This window comes from Perissodus microlepis, chromosome 17, assembly GCF_051167445.1.
Source record: "Perissodus microlepis isolate ML-2025 ecotype Zambia chromosome 17, ASM5116744v1, whole genome shotgun sequence".
NCBI classification, from domain to species: domain Eukaryota; kingdom Metazoa; phylum Chordata; class Actinopteri; order Cichliformes; family Cichlidae; genus Perissodus; species Perissodus microlepis.
The window spans coordinates 31,886,338-31,901,755 of record NC_140477.1 but is presented as its reverse complement, the minus strand read 5'-3'; the positions used below and the strand labels follow the sequence as shown (position 1 = coordinate 31,901,755).

At 41.1% G+C, this 15,418-nt stretch overlaps 1 protein-coding gene across 3 annotated transcripts in view; it reads right to left on the bottom strand.

The window, feature by feature from the left end:
• Positions 1–15,418, bottom strand: part of lrp8 (low density lipoprotein receptor-related protein 8, apolipoprotein e receptor) — a 174,492-nt gene that overhangs the window by 35,985 nt on the left and 123,089 nt on the right. For all 3 annotated transcript variants that reach the window (XM_084909628.1, XM_084909629.1, XM_084909630.1), the window contains exons 6-9: positions 13,499–13,621; positions 12,214–12,336; positions 9,878–9,997; positions 7,512–7,637 (exon numbers count right to left, since the gene is read on the bottom strand). In XM_084909628.1, coding sequence (XP_084765754.1) covers positions 7,512–7,637; positions 9,878–9,997; positions 12,214–12,336; positions 13,499–13,621 — 492 coding nt within the window. The remainder of the gene's footprint in view (positions 1–7,511; positions 7,638–9,877; positions 9,998–12,213; positions 12,337–13,498; positions 13,622–15,418) is intronic.

The following is a 15,418-nucleotide window of genomic DNA, read 5'->3' as shown; positions in this document are numbered from 1 at the left end:
TAAAGACTATTGTTTTGGAATACACATGCAAGTGTGGTGTCCTACTGTTGGAAAAAGTTACATTAGTCTTGTTAGTGAAGTGACCCAACAAGAGCCATGCCACAGTCTATTTTAAGTACAACAGTGCATTGCTGGGTTCTCTTTTTCAGAGGCATTCAGGATGTGGCGTTCGCTGGCACATTAGTTACCTGGTAGGGGACACACTTCAGCTGACTGAAGGTGAGGATGGCTCAAGCATTTGAATAATTCTAGGTAGGTGACAAGGTCAACTCTAGCACACAGAGATACCTTAGTTTGTGAGCATGGGAGTTGCTGTGACATCTATACTTTTTTTCAAGCACTTTCAACCTAAAATACAAGAAATGTAGTCCTGGACTCTCACTACAGTGCAGCTAATAATACATCAATGTTTCTTTTAATTTAGCAGCACTGGTTTGTCCTGGATTGCCACTCCCATTACATTTTCCAGCACGTTTTTTCATGTTTGTTCTCTGTCCTAGCTGTCACGTCATCTTTATTCTTCACTGTCCACAAAAATCAAAACACTGCCACATAAAGCATTCAAACAAGACAAAGCCGGCCGGCAGCAACGTTCGAGCGTGCACAGACAGCATAAACTCTTACTTTCACACAGACTCAACCGTGCTTTGACAGGTTTCCTCAGCCCTGGTTTATTACAGGCCACTGCACAAGGAGAAAATATTACAGTTCTACTACTGCTAGGATCCAATCATTTTTCTCTTACTACTGGGTTTGTAATCATCAATTTCCCCTGCTGAGAGGGCGAGCGAGCGAGAAAGCGAGAGAGAGACAAAGGAACAGGCAAGCGCAAGTACAGGGAGTGCAGAATTATTAGGCAAGTTGTATTTTTGAGGAATAATTTTATTATTGAACAACAACCATGTTCTCAATGAACCCACAAAAATCATTAATATCAAAGCTGAATGTTTTTGGAAGTAGTTTTTAGTTTGTTTTTAGTTTTAGCTATTTTAGGGGGATATCTGTGTGTGCAGGTGACTATTACTGTGCATAAATATTAGGCAACTTAACAAAAAACAAATATATACCCATTTCAATTATTTATTTTCACCAGTGAAACCAATATAACATCTCCACATTCACAAATATACATTTCTGACATTCAAAAACAAAACAAAAACAAATCAGCGACCAATATAGCCACCTTTCTTTGCAAGGACACTCAAAAGCCTGCCATCCATGGATTCTGTCAGTGTTTTGATCTGTTCACCATCAACATTGCGTGCAGCAGCAACCACAGCCTCCCAGACACTGTTCAGAGAGGTGTACTGTTTTCCCTCCTTGTAAATCTCACATTTGATGATGGACCACAGGTTCTCAATGGGGTTCAGATCAGGTGAACAAGGTGGCCATGTCATTAGTTTTTCTTCTTTTATACCCTTTCTTGCCAGCCACGCTGTGGAGTACTTGGACGCGTGTGATGGAGCATTGTCCTGCATGAAAATCATGTTTTTCTTGAAGGATGCAGACTTCTTCCTGTACCACTGCTTGAAGAAGGTGTCTTCCAGAAACTGGCAGTAGGACTGGGAGTTGAGCTTGACTCCATCCTCAACCCGAAAAGGCCCCACAAGCTCATCTTTGATGATACCAGCCCAAACCAGTACTCCACCTCCACCTTGCTGGCGTCTGAGTTGGACTGGAGCTCTCTGCCCTTTACCAATCCAGCCACGGGCCCATCCATCTGGCCCATCAAGACTCACTCTCATTTCATCAGTCCATAAAACCTTAGAAAAATCAGTCTTGAGATATTTCTTGGCCCAGTCTTGACGTTTCAGCTTGTGTGTCTTGTTCAGTGGTGGTCGTCTTTCAGCCTTTCTTACCTTGGCCATGTCTCTGAGTATTGCACACCTTGTGCTTTTGGGCACTCCAGTGATGTTGCAGCTCTGAAATATGGCCAAACTGGTGGCAAGTGGCATCTTGGCAGCTGCACGCTTGACTTTTGTCAGTTCATGGACAGTTATTTTGCACCTTGGTTTTTCCACACGCTTCTTGCGACCCTGTTGACTATTTTGAATGAAACGCTTGATTGTTCGATGATCACGCTTCAGAAGCTTTGCAATTTTGAGACTGCTGCATCCCTCTGCAAGATATCTCACTATTTTTGACTTTTCTGAGCCTGTCAAGTCCTTCTTTTGACCCATTTTGCCAAAGGAAAGGACGTTGCCTAATAATTATGCACACCTGATATAGGGTGTTGATGTCATTAGACCACACCCCTTCTCATTACAGCGATGCACATCACCTAATATGCTTAATTGGTAGTAGGCTTTCGAGCATATACAGCTTGGAGTAAGACAACATGCATGAAGAGGATGAAGTGGACAAAATACTCATTTGCCTAATAATTCTGCACTCCCTGTAAATCTGACAAATGCAGGTAAAGTCAGGGAGAAAAGATCATTAAGAGGACGTAATTAAGGAAGGACGAAGGAAAAAGCCATCAACAAAACAAGTGAAAACATGGGAAAGTGGGAAAAAGAGAGAGAAAAGTAAGAACATTTCGAAGCCTGTATAATGAGGACATGGATAACTCCGACATGTCTTTCATCAATCCCCACAGACTCACTTTTTCACGACAATATCTCTTATCCCTCATCGGTGTTGTCACAGCAATATGTCCTTCTGAAGTTTATTTTTAAAAAAAAGAAAAAAAGAAGCTGAGTCACTGTTTTCCAAAAGGCCCCAGCACTACAGATGTCATCAAAAAGTGCAAGATTATCTCTTCTACAAGATACTGCAAAGCTACAGTCAGCTATCTGAACAGCAACATGGTTCCGTAAATATATTTTAATCTGCAGTGCTCGTTTAGGGCTGCTCTGCCCCATCAGCCAATTAAGATAAAGCTGCAAAAGGATAAGTGCAGCCTGGGAAACACTGTTAGATGCTGCAGGAGCACTGATTTCCAGGTGTTTATGTTGTGAGCTTCACAAAGTAAGAGGTAAATAAAAAAAGAAATCCCCCCTCAAAAAAAGACAGACAGAAAGGTCAGAAATAATGGTGAGAAATTCTGCAGGCTGACAGCGATGTTTAGCTGCAGCCTTTGTGAACTGGCCAGCACTAGAGGAGGTAAATAGGATGATGGTATGTCTGGAAAAATGCACGCACGTCAAGGTCAGAAGTGCTTGTTAAGACTTGTTGTTAAGACTTACAAACCGTGCTATATAATGACGAACAGATGCGACAGCGGAGAACAGAAATGAACTTCCCATCGACAGCTGTGTCAAAAGTCATTCAACTTTCCTGTCATTCGTTAACACAAAGCAGCTTACATAACACTTTGTTATTTTTGTGGTTAAAGGCCACATGTGCTTATATTTGATATTTTATTTATATTTTATATATAAAAAAATTGTCGGTGCCTGGAATTTCATGATGAGAACACCGATGTGCTTAATAGATCAGTTAAAGTAGCAGAATAAAGATGTGTAAATTTGAACCTTAATTCTGGTTTAATTTGACCAGTTTCTTTCCAGACAAACAGAATTAAAAACTAAATAACATCATAATTGAAGCCTAAAAGCACAAGACACAAGTTTTGACATTATTCAGCAACATTTTTGGTCCTGTGGCAAAATCTTCTGACAACGGGGGGAAAAAGAATTTGACCAGTCCTTTAAAACCTTTCTGAGAAGTGTGTAATCAAACTGTCAAGAAAGGTACAAATTGTTCTCAGCTCTGAGGTGAAGCCTGCAGTACACTACAGATGAGAGAGATGACGAGACACAAGTGAACGAAACAAGAGAACAGAAAAATAACACAACACTTTGGACCAAAGGCAGTTTGTAGCTTTCCTCTGCATCACTGCCACAGCCTGTCGTGCATTTATCGAGTGTACCTGTTATGTAGTCCCACAGCTGTTACACCCTTCGCCATTGTATTCATTTATATTTCTTTTAATTTCACAGACTTTAATTGAAGTATTTTAAAGAGGGTTTTTTTTAATACAGCCACTAAGCCTGTGTTAATTAGTACGAAGTTAATTTTATTGTTACAACTTAGATTTGCTAATTGTAGTGACCAAGTGACAACCTCCGGAGGATAAAATATCAAATTCAATTCAGTTTTATTTATAGCTCCAAATCACAACAGCAGTCACCTCAATGTGCTTTATATTTTAAGGTAAAGACCTGACAATAATACAGAGAAAATCCCAACAATCAATGTTGCCAAGTTCTTTGAACAAGCACTCAGCGACAGTGGGAAAGAACAACCTCCGGCAGAACCAGGGAGGGACAGCCGTCTGCCATGACTGGCCTAATTTGCAAGTATGCACGCATGTATGGTTCACATCCTGCTTTGCTGCCAATAGCTAAAAACGTGACTATCTGGTCAATTTCCTGGATTCTGCCATATAATGCTCACACACACAGAGCTGAGAAAAGAAGTCACATCATGACTCCAGCCTGAGATGTTACTTTGAATTAGCACTGCTGGTGTAACACTTGTGTATTACTCTGAAATGAATCTGCAGAGACAGAAAGCGCATTCTAGGACTATAAATGAAACGCAGTTACTGTACACCAAACACATCGTAGCGTTTTCACAATTACCTACACAGACTCAACTCACAGCAACAGCATATCTAAAAATGGACTTATATGCAACTTTAATAACCTTCAGATGATATGAGTATGACAGCTTCTGAACTTCAATATGTGCATATGATATTGGCACTGGGTTCGTTTCCTATCTCATCGCAGAACGTGACATTCCTCCTAACCAGTCAGTCGCAGGGGAATTGCATTTGTGTAGAAATCATGATGTGACTCCTCAAAATAACTACTTATGCGCTGTGTGCATGTACGGTGATTTCTGTTGCTGCGCACGTGCGAGTCTAGAAATGAGTTCATAAGCAAAATGCAGCTTCATTAAATCCAAATTACCTCAGCTTCACAAAACAGGCATCCCTGTACTTATGGTCCCAACCCGATTTCTTCCTCTGAATAAACAATCCTCAACTTAAACAGGAATCCATCCAGTCACATTTCAGACTTCTTTTTTTGTCTCCTTTGGCTATGCTATGTAATGATGAACAGTATGTATACACAAGCAGAGAAATAAGTCATATACTGCGTAAGTATCCATCTCATTTCTCTTCTGCTTCTCCATGCTGCCATCTTATAAATGGCCTGGCCTCCAATAAGGACTGTTTGCTCTAGCTAACAATAATAAAGATTCCCACACAGAGACACAAAGCAATCAATGCTGTTTTTTATGCCACTTAGGTTAGAAGTGAAGGTCTGTTTTCTGCTTTAAGCACTCTCATTACCAGACCAGTTTACCCTGTAATGACTTAACCTCAGACCGTAATTACTAATAACACTCTTTTCTCTCTCGCCGAAAAGTAATTTGCTGTGTAAGTCAATCAGTTAAAAGTTCCATTCTCATGTATGTAAATAAATAGTAGAAAGGAATTAACATCACCAGAACATGAGGTAATTTCTAGCCTAGAAATATAATGTATATACATTTTAAATCGTTAGCACATGTGGCAAGATAGCAGGTACCTATCCGTAAAAGTTTAAATTGAAAACTAAAATTGCATATTTAGAAGTTTGTTTGTTTTTTTGTAAAAACAATCCCTTATTGTCTTCATATGGCTCAGGTGTATGGTGGCCCTGAGAGGCAAAACGGACTGCAACTTAAGAAAACACCAGCAATAAGAAAAACGCTGCAAAGGCACACAAAACACAACAGAAATAGGAAAAACGACAATGGAAATAGGAAAAAAGAAAAAAGAAATAGGAAACATGAAAACAGAAATAGGAAAAAGCTGATTTCCAAAAGCACAAGTGAAGTGTTTCTGGGGAGACAATAACCCGACGGACCAGTTGCAGGAACCAAAATATGCTAAGAACTGCGTTGGGAGACAGAAGTGGAGGATCTATTGGTTTTGTGAGGAAAGAAAAGATGAGAGGTACGTGTGTTAGTCTAACTATTAGCCTAAAAATCCGTCATCAGTATTATATGAATCATGATAAAACACGCCTACCATGTTTTGGGTTCCTGCAACTGGTCCGTCGGGTTATTGTCTCCCCAGAAACACTTCCCTTGTGTTTTTTCCTATTTCCGTTGTGTTTTGTTTGCTTTTGCAGCATTTTTCTTACTGCTGGTGTTTTCTTAAGTTGTAGTCCGTTTGACTCTCAGGGCCACCGTACAGATGCAACTTTGCATGTTCACTTCTTTGAATATTCATGCATATATAAGAGATGCATACTAGCCACCCACGTCTGCTTCTGTGTCTCTACTCCAAACAAGTTGCAATATTGGACTAATTCGGCCATGCCTCAGCCATCCGTGTTTGAGCTGTTAACTGATTTTGGAAAATAGGAAGAAGAAGAAAAGTGAACTTTACAGTGGCAACATAGGCAACATGTTGTTCTGGTTTGTTCAGTCAGGCTAGTCACCTACTGTGTTGCCTGCTTATTTCACAGATATGTCTTCGAACACAGAAACAACACATCGTAGGGACATGCTAATAAGGTTAAAAACTTGAAAGCATGCACTGTTAACACATTCTAGACCAGGGGTCGGCAACTCCAGGCCTCGAGTAACGGTGTCCTGCAGGACTAGATGTGTCCTTAGTCAATTACAGCTGATTCAAATTGCTAAATGACCTCCTCAACATGTCTTGAAGTTCTCCAGAGGCCTGGTTATGAACTAACCATTTAATTCAGGTGTGCTGACCCAGGGTGATATCTAAAACCTGCAGGACAACAGCACTTGAGGCCTGGAGTTGCCTACCCCTGTTCTAGACCGTCTGTTTCCTGTACTTCTTAAAGTAAAATATATAGAAACATTATCTGCAGGTACTTAAAGGCTTGGTAACCACAGGATTGTTATCTTTAACATCAGCTCTAACAGACTGAAAACTGTGTGAACTGATTAGAAGAACCCAAATTGTGCTTTCAAACAAGTCTCATGTATACCTAACGGGCTCATGTACAGTTGTGTTTTGAATAGCATTAAGGAAGACTTCTTTTCAGTTGCAAACTTGCCAAGTGCAGCTTAGAGGACAAGATTTTATTTTCATTCAAACCGCTGTTCAGTGTATTTGCTCTAGCCAACAATGGGTAGAGACCCTGCCTGTGTCCTGCAGTGAGTGGGCAGACCTTTTCCCCAAATAACACCCTTCCCTTAACACTCTGGGGAGAGCAAAAGCAGCTGGCTGCAAACTTTCATTAGTGAGAGCTGCAGAAAAAAGATGGCAAATATTTATCTTTGCACAGATTGCTGTGCAAGAACTGCATACAAAGCAATACTCTCCTTTCACGGAGTCCCACTGTGTGAGAACTGCGTTGGATGTGACTGGGTAGTCGGCGCTAGAGTCGGAGCGCCGTTGCTGAATATGTGAGAGTTGGTTTCTATGTGTGATTCCTCATATGTATGTACGACTGTATTTTGATGGGAGCTTCCATCAGTGACAGTGTGTGTATTCACTTCCAAAAATGTGTGTGTGATAAATGCCCTACCTACGGCTTTGCAGGTCTTAGAGGCAGGGTCCATCTCATAACCTTCATAGCACTCGCACTTGTAATCCCCTTTGTAGTTGATGCAGATCTGACTGCAGGCATCTGGGTTCTCACATTCGTCTATGTCTGCAGAGAGAAACATGGCACAAAGACATAAAGATCAAACAACATAACTATAGACAAACACAGTCCTATTTGTCTGGAGACTGAGACATAAAAGAGCTAATATTTTCTGTTTCTCGCATGTTAACAACCTTTCTCAGCAGGATCCTCACTTCAAAAAAAAGAGAGATTCTTATTCTTTTAGCTTAATTTCTAGGATTTACGTCTTTGAGCTTCAACAGAAAGGCGGAGATCTTTTGTTGAGAAATTTGAATGTTGTAACACTAATATTTTTGAGAAACAGACTAACACTGCTTTAACTGGATAATAGAAATGATGTTAAACACGTTTGTATATGGAAACAGCTTAAGCCAAATAAATTAGCAAAAATGGAAAATCTGACATTTCTGAAAGCATTCAGGGTCATATTTAAAGCTACAGGTCAAGGTCCTCCAAGGTCAGCGTAACCAGAATCTGGGGACAAAGGGGATGAACCTCCCAATACTGGAGGCAAGATCACTGAAGTAGTTAAACAACTCCATTGTGGAAGGTCCCCAGGGTGGATGAGACTGGACTCGAGTTTGTAAGCCTCTGGATGTTCTGAACTGTCTCAACTGACATACCTCTGCAAAATTGGATAGAACTTGGGGAGAGTGCCTCTAGACTGCCCTCTAGGATGGTAGTTCCCCTCTTCAAGAAAGGGCACCAGAGGGTATGTTACAACTTCAGGGGGATCCGATTTTCTCAGCCTACCTAGGATGGTCTGTGCTGGGATACTGGAGAGGAGAGTCCATCCAGTAGTTGGCCCCTAACTTAAGGAGAAACAATGCAGCTTTTGTCCTGGTTGTGGAACACGGGACAAGCTCTGCATCCCATTAAGCATATTTAAGGGGACTTGGGATTTTGCTCAACTATTGTCTTATTAACTTAGAGAGGGCATTCAATGGCATTGCTTGCTGTGTCCGCAGGGGCTGCTTCTGGAGTATGTGGTATTAGGCCCTTTGTTAAGGGCTATCTGGTCCCTGTACAACTGTAATGAGAGCTTGGGTCACATAGCTAGCAGTAAGTTGAACTGATTCTCGGTTTCTAGAGCTGAACTTTGTTTCCGCATCATTTCACAAGCCATTTACAAGCAAAATAATCAGAAACCAAATGCTAACAATTCCAAAACTCCCTTTTTCAGCGATCCCGGACAAGCCCCCTCTTGCTCCCCTAAAAAGGTCCAGTGGTTGAGGGAAAGTAACAAAAGGTGTCCGGGTTGAAAAAAGGAGGCAGAGAGGCAAAATGATTACATTAACAGGTTTTATTAATGTTTCTATTAATAACTAAACTAAAAGAGACAGACCAGCCACTATTACCTTTTGAAGAAAGAAAACAACAAAACTCAGGTGATCATCACTAAACTGAAAATAAGTCAAAGGGGGTTAGTACCAAAACACACTCCTCTCCACAGAGTAGGAGCAATAGACAACCATACTCACAGCTCACTAGCTACAACCCAACAAAGCTCTCTCTGGCCCTAGAGCTCAATTTTCTCTGAATTTAAGCATTCTTAATTGCCGATGGGAGTCAGCCGTAGAAAAACGGTGGCACCAAAGGCAGGAGATATGGCAGGACACATCCAAACAAAAACGATTACAGGAGGAGGTCCTGCTAGGGCCGTAACAATGGGTGGACGGACCCATTAGGTAATCAGTGAAAATGTAATTAGTACTGAATAGGGAATAGCAGTTTTTGTGAACTGATGTTTTGTTGTTTTGTTCTTCTGTACATCATTTATCTGTTTTTTATGGTGGAACACTTTCTAATCATCAGCATACCAACATTTTACAAATGCCTCATCTTACATTCTGGACCTGGCAACCTCGCTAAGGAGACTGGTTGTTAAAATAACTTATTCATGCTCCCAAATCCAGAATGTCTGCATGTAATTAATAAGTTGCAACATGCATAAAAGACAAGCTTTAGATGAGGCAGTTTACTCCAGAGTGCTAACCCCATTTTTTGCATTTAAGTTAGTTATCATACTAGATTTTTGTCTCAACCGCGTGAAGAAAATGCAACTAATCTTAAACAGCAGTGTTTAATGAATCATGTTAATGTTTTCCTTAGACCTGAAAATGGCCATAGTTAAAAGTACTCTTGAACAAAACAACCACAGAATAGCACAGATAAAGTTCAGCTGATTAATGTCACTGCCCTTTGGTCGTGCTTCTCTGGACCAAGGCATGAGGAGCTCTGCTGCACATTTGCTTTCTCTTTACCTCCACACGTCTTTTTATCCAGGAGTTTGTAGCCAGAGGGGCAGTCACACTCATAACCAATTCTCTGGTCCTTGCAGATGTGGGAGCAGCCACCGTTGTTGTCTGCACACTCATTCAGGCCTGCAGAGACAGAGTGGCAGCAGAGGAAAGGGCAGGGATGGCAGAGAGGAAACAGTAAAAAATAAAACAAAGAGTTGATTATGGTTCCAATAAATTCCAGCAGGTTTTTAGACAGAATAACTTTGGCAACACAAGAACAAGATGGACAGGAAGACAAACCCATGGGTTGGTCTGTATGGACAGTTTTAATCATCCTGCCAGTAAAGATATTTTTGTCCTGTCTGTATACATCAACAATTCAAGTTTGTGTGTGATTCTGGTGTGCTCTACTAGTCTTAGCTAGTAGTTCCTGGAACGGATCCATTTTCCAACAGGAACCTTTGCTTATCCCAGGTGCTACTGCACTATATTGCCTATTGTAACACAAGCACATGCTCTCCTTCATCTTCTCATCTAATTCTCTCCATTTCCTCTGTTTTTTTTCCTTTTAACAGAACATATTGGACTGAGTCATCCTTCCTTTCCCTTTTGTATCAGTTTCTGTGCCTCCATTTATCCCTTTTGTCTTTCAACTACCCTCCAGGGAGTGAAGAGGGATCTCTGCAGAAAGCTAAAGCTGGTACTTCATTACCGGTTTACATTAAAGATTTAAGCTTCAAGGCTACAGGTACTGCTGTGAGACTAAGACACTACTAGAGATAGAAAAAGAGAGGCAGCATGACATTAAGGGAGACTCACAGGAAGAGGAAAAGAGTAGTATGGACTTTCACAGATTTGCATTTAATCAAAATTAGACTGGTAATTTACAGTAGAACGGAACAGCAACTGAGTATCAGCATTATTTTAAACTAAAATAAGGCAAAAACATGAAAACCAGCTTAAAGCAGTTTAAGCAGGTTGTAGCAGAAGCACTAGAAAACAAAAAACAAAGTATGTGGACACTCATATCCATATTTCTATTCCCTTGTAATGTTGTATAGTTTGTACTGAGGTTTAGTTAATAGTTTAGGAAAATCACATAAACTATAATGAGAATAACATGGGTAAAACATGCAGGTGGCTGTCAGGAGGTCCTTTTCAGATACCAATAAACTCTTTCTAATATCTTAATTCTAGCGCCAGACAGACACTGAACTGTATGACATGATGTCTGCAGCAATGTTGGAGTAAAATTCTTATATTTCTGTGTCTATACACATCAATTTATGGATCAATTTGTGGATCAATGTACATAGACACACATATACACAGAATGAGTGAGTAAAATTCAGAGGAGTTTTACTAAATACCAAAAATAATCCGGCAATGTCATTCACAAATAAGCTAAAGCTATATTACTGCTAATAAGTGATATTACTGTGTAGACTCGGCTTAACTCAGCGCCATCTTCTTGGCTGTGATGTATGCTAACTTCCAGTTCACAGATCATCATATTTAATTCTTATCATGGGAATCATGGCAGATTCTTCTCTCACCCCAACCGGTCGCGGCAGATGGCCGCCCCTCCCTGAGCCAGGTTCTGCCGGAGGTTTCTTCCAGTTTTCCTTCCCACTGTGCTTGCTCGTAAGGGGTCATATGACTGTTGGGTTTTTATCTGTATGTATTATTGTAGGGTCTACCTTACAATATAAAGCCTTGACTGTTGCTGTGATTTTGCGCCGTAAAAATAAAATCGAATTGAATATATCCATCAGCCGTGAGGTTAGAGGAGGATGCAAAGGCAGTGCGCACACATATAATTTTATACTGACACAACAGATGCCAGGCCACTCCACTTCAGAGAGGCTATGGGTCAAGTGCAGCGTCTCTTAATAACCTCAGACACTTTAACATGTACATAAAGTAAAATCTCAGGCTTCAATTCCCTTTGTTTCATTAATTTGATACGATTCTATTAATAAGTATACTTTTCTCAGCCGCTTACATGTGATTGCGGATGAACTGCACTGCTTGTGGTGTCAAATGTGTGACCAAAGCTGAGGAAGCAGTAATTATCTGTGCTGTTTGGATAATCTCTGTGGCTCCTTATGGGTAACGTAGTCGTGTCACGCTCTCTCGGCTAAGATCGCACCGGAGGGCAGAGTCGTTTGGGTCTTTCATCATAACAAGGTAGTTGAGAAATATCCTGATTTACTCAGCCTTGATCAAATGAATCTCCTTTACATAGAGAAGAGTGACCACCCACATTTGAACAAGCTAATGATCCCTGGTAGAGTGTGTGTGTCAGTGTTCTCACATTAACGTGTGTGTGTGTAAAGAAACACGAAGAATCTTACCACACTCCTTCACAGGTTCATCTGACCAGTCCTTGCAGTCTTTCACGTTATCGCACACCTTGCTGCTGTCGATACACTCCCCGTTCTTACAGCGGAACTTTTTGGGCCCGTCGCATTTTGTAACTGTAGTGAAGACATCAGATGACTTAAAAGGTTAGACTCTTAGCAAGTGTTTTAATCAGATTGCGCACCAAATTAGTGTTTGGCAACACAATAATTCAACCCTACTGTGATGAAAGCCTCTAGCGCGTCAGATTTTGTAGAGTACAAGATTCTAATGCAGATACAGTAAATGTCAGCAAAGCAATGCTGTCGATGTTTCTTGTGGTCTGTGGAGATAATTAGCCCAAAGGTTGACTGTTTTGACTCTCAGTGAGAAGCATTAGGCAAAGCTTGATCAATAAATTGCTTAGTTCTATAAATAAGACAGGCTACAGGGAGTTAAGTGCGAGGTTAACAAATGTTTGTCGCTATTCTAATTAGGGAAGCTTACCGAGAAAGACATATCATATGTATGGTAACTAATAGTAAACACAACCTCAAAAAAAAGAGAAAGGCTTCATGGAAAATATATGCATTATATGGTTTGAACTACAGATGAGCCAGAGGCAGCTGAGCTCCCATCAAAGAGGCCCTTTAACTCTCTTGAAAGTAGAAGCTAAATAAAATGTAGAAGAGTAGCAGGTGTGACATCCAGTGCCTATTAAATGCACGAAGCAACTCAGCTGCTACATATCTGTTCTGTGCAAGTTATATGCAGCTGAGTTGTTACAGTAAATAAAAATATCGCTGTAGCTTCTTTGCAATTCTTTGAATCATCACCTCCGTCTTCGATCACTCAGGAGATTTAAGTGGAGGGAACACAGGGGAGATTTAAGGCAGTGGAGATTCACAGCCTCTTATCCTCCCATGCCTCTAAGCCTATCTTTTGGTGGACATTTTTCTGATTAAAGTTTCTCATGGGGCCGAACTCACCGGAGAGGCCAACTGTGCTACTCTTCGTTATAGCTCCTGTGAAGCTAGTTCAAAGTATTAAAGTTGTAATTGGCCACTTTTTTTTGAGTAAATGAAGTTTAAGAAAAGAGGCAGAAGCGAGAAGCAGAAGGCCTGAAAACATAAACTGAAACTTTAAATAAAATCTGGAATTTTGACTCTGCATTTAGAAGAAAAGCCAACATTATTGGGAGGAAAACAAAATAGAACAATATGTTCTTCTAATAATAATAATCGGGATGTTTGCTCGTTTCATGGCCGTCCTCCTTTTCCGTACTCGTGAAACGCTTACCGTTGACACAACCTGCTTCATCACTGTAGTCCGGACAGTCGTGAACTTTATTACACTGCTTGGTGCCGTGGATACAGGAGCCATCGCCACACTGGAACTCATCAGGTCTGCACGTAAGCAGTGCTGAGGAACACAAAACACACAGAGTTAAGAATTAGCTGAGTATTCCCATTAGTCTAATCCACGAAAAGACAATGATAAAGTTCCACAATGAAAATTCAGAGCATTTTAAATTGTTCACAAAGTCAAATTCAGCCCTTTTCCTCTCACATTGCATTCCAGTGTTCAGCTCTAATCTATCATACGCACCTCTTGATAGGGCATAAATCCTCATAAACTGCTATACTGAAAAGAAAAGCATTCATGTATTCATCCAGCATCTGAAGCAAACCCACATCTAGTGACCTATTGAGAAGGTGTGTGCGTGTAAATGTGCATATAGACATTTGTGCTTGCTCTAACGTGGAGGGACGGTTTATTTAACTCATTTGTCTTTTTAACTGGCTATTTAATTATTCATGTGTTGTGTTTTGGACTGGCTCCGCCAACGGAGCAGAGGCAGACATGTGGAGCCGATAAAAAACACACGGCAGACAATCTCCGTATCAGTAAATATGGTATCAACACAGCCACACACAACGGTTTGGGCACATTTGGGTTTTCAGGCTCATAGAGGCATTATTAAATGAGCAAAATTAAATGCAGGCTTGCAGCAGGACATGTGGATGCCAGGAAAAGGGGAAGCTGAGACATACTTTGAAACATCCATCCATCCATTCGCTTATCCTTTTCAGGGTCGCGGGGGGCGCTGGAGCCTATCCCAGCTGTCATAGGGCGAGAGGCGGGGTACACTCTGGACAGGTCGCCAGTCTGTCACAGGGCTAACACACAGGGACAGACAACCATTCGCACTCACATTCACTCGCACATTTACACCTAGTGGCAATTTGGATTATCCAATTAACCTATCCCCACAAGCTGCATGTCTTTGGACGGTGGGAGGAAGCCGGAGTACCCGGAGGGAACCCACACAAACACGGGGAGAACATGCAAACTCCACACAGAAAGACCCCGGCCTGATGGTGGAATTGAACTCAGGACCTTCTTGCTGTGCGGCAACAGTGCTAACCACCGTGCCACCGTGCTGCCTTTGAAACACTCAGACAAAAAATAAATAAAATAAAGACAAACAGATGTTCAGCCGAAAATGTGCCGATTCCTTCAGCCAAATTATTGGGATGTTAGCTCAGCTAATAATGATAAATCCCCGGGATGAATAGTTATAATAATGGATTGCCATCTGCGGAAACGTTGACAGGACGGAAAGAAGGAAAGTTGCGATACGATGTGACCATTTCTCATTTCCATTAACCTTCTGTCACTCTGCTCACAGTCGCTTGTCTCAGTGTGTCCGCGAAGAAGCTCGAGGTTATTGAGACAGATGTTTCGAATAAGATGGGAAATGATACGTAAGGGGCGTGTGTGTGGGAATGAGCAGAGCCTGATGGAAACGAGGAGAACGAGGAAAGAACAAACTGGAGGTATAGTATGCAGTTATTGTCACAATCCTCATTTACACTCAAACGTTGCTAAGCTGTCTTCTATGTTCTCATTTAAATTGCCATCCCTCCATTCTCTTCCGCTTAACCTTATCACGGTCGCAGTGGGGGCTTCAGCCTATCCCAGCTATCACGGGGTGAGATGCAGGATACACCCTGGACAGATTCCCTTTTTTTGGTTAATAGAGAGATTTTTTAAATGTTTTTTAGGCAGTTAGCAAACAGTTTGAAATGTTTTGGAAAAGATATCAGTTGGTAGCAAGGACATTTTCCTTTCTTAAAATAATAAATACGTTAATTATTTTAGGAAAATAGTCTGTTTTAATAAAATATACTCTAAGCTGTCGGCTGTTCTGTTTAC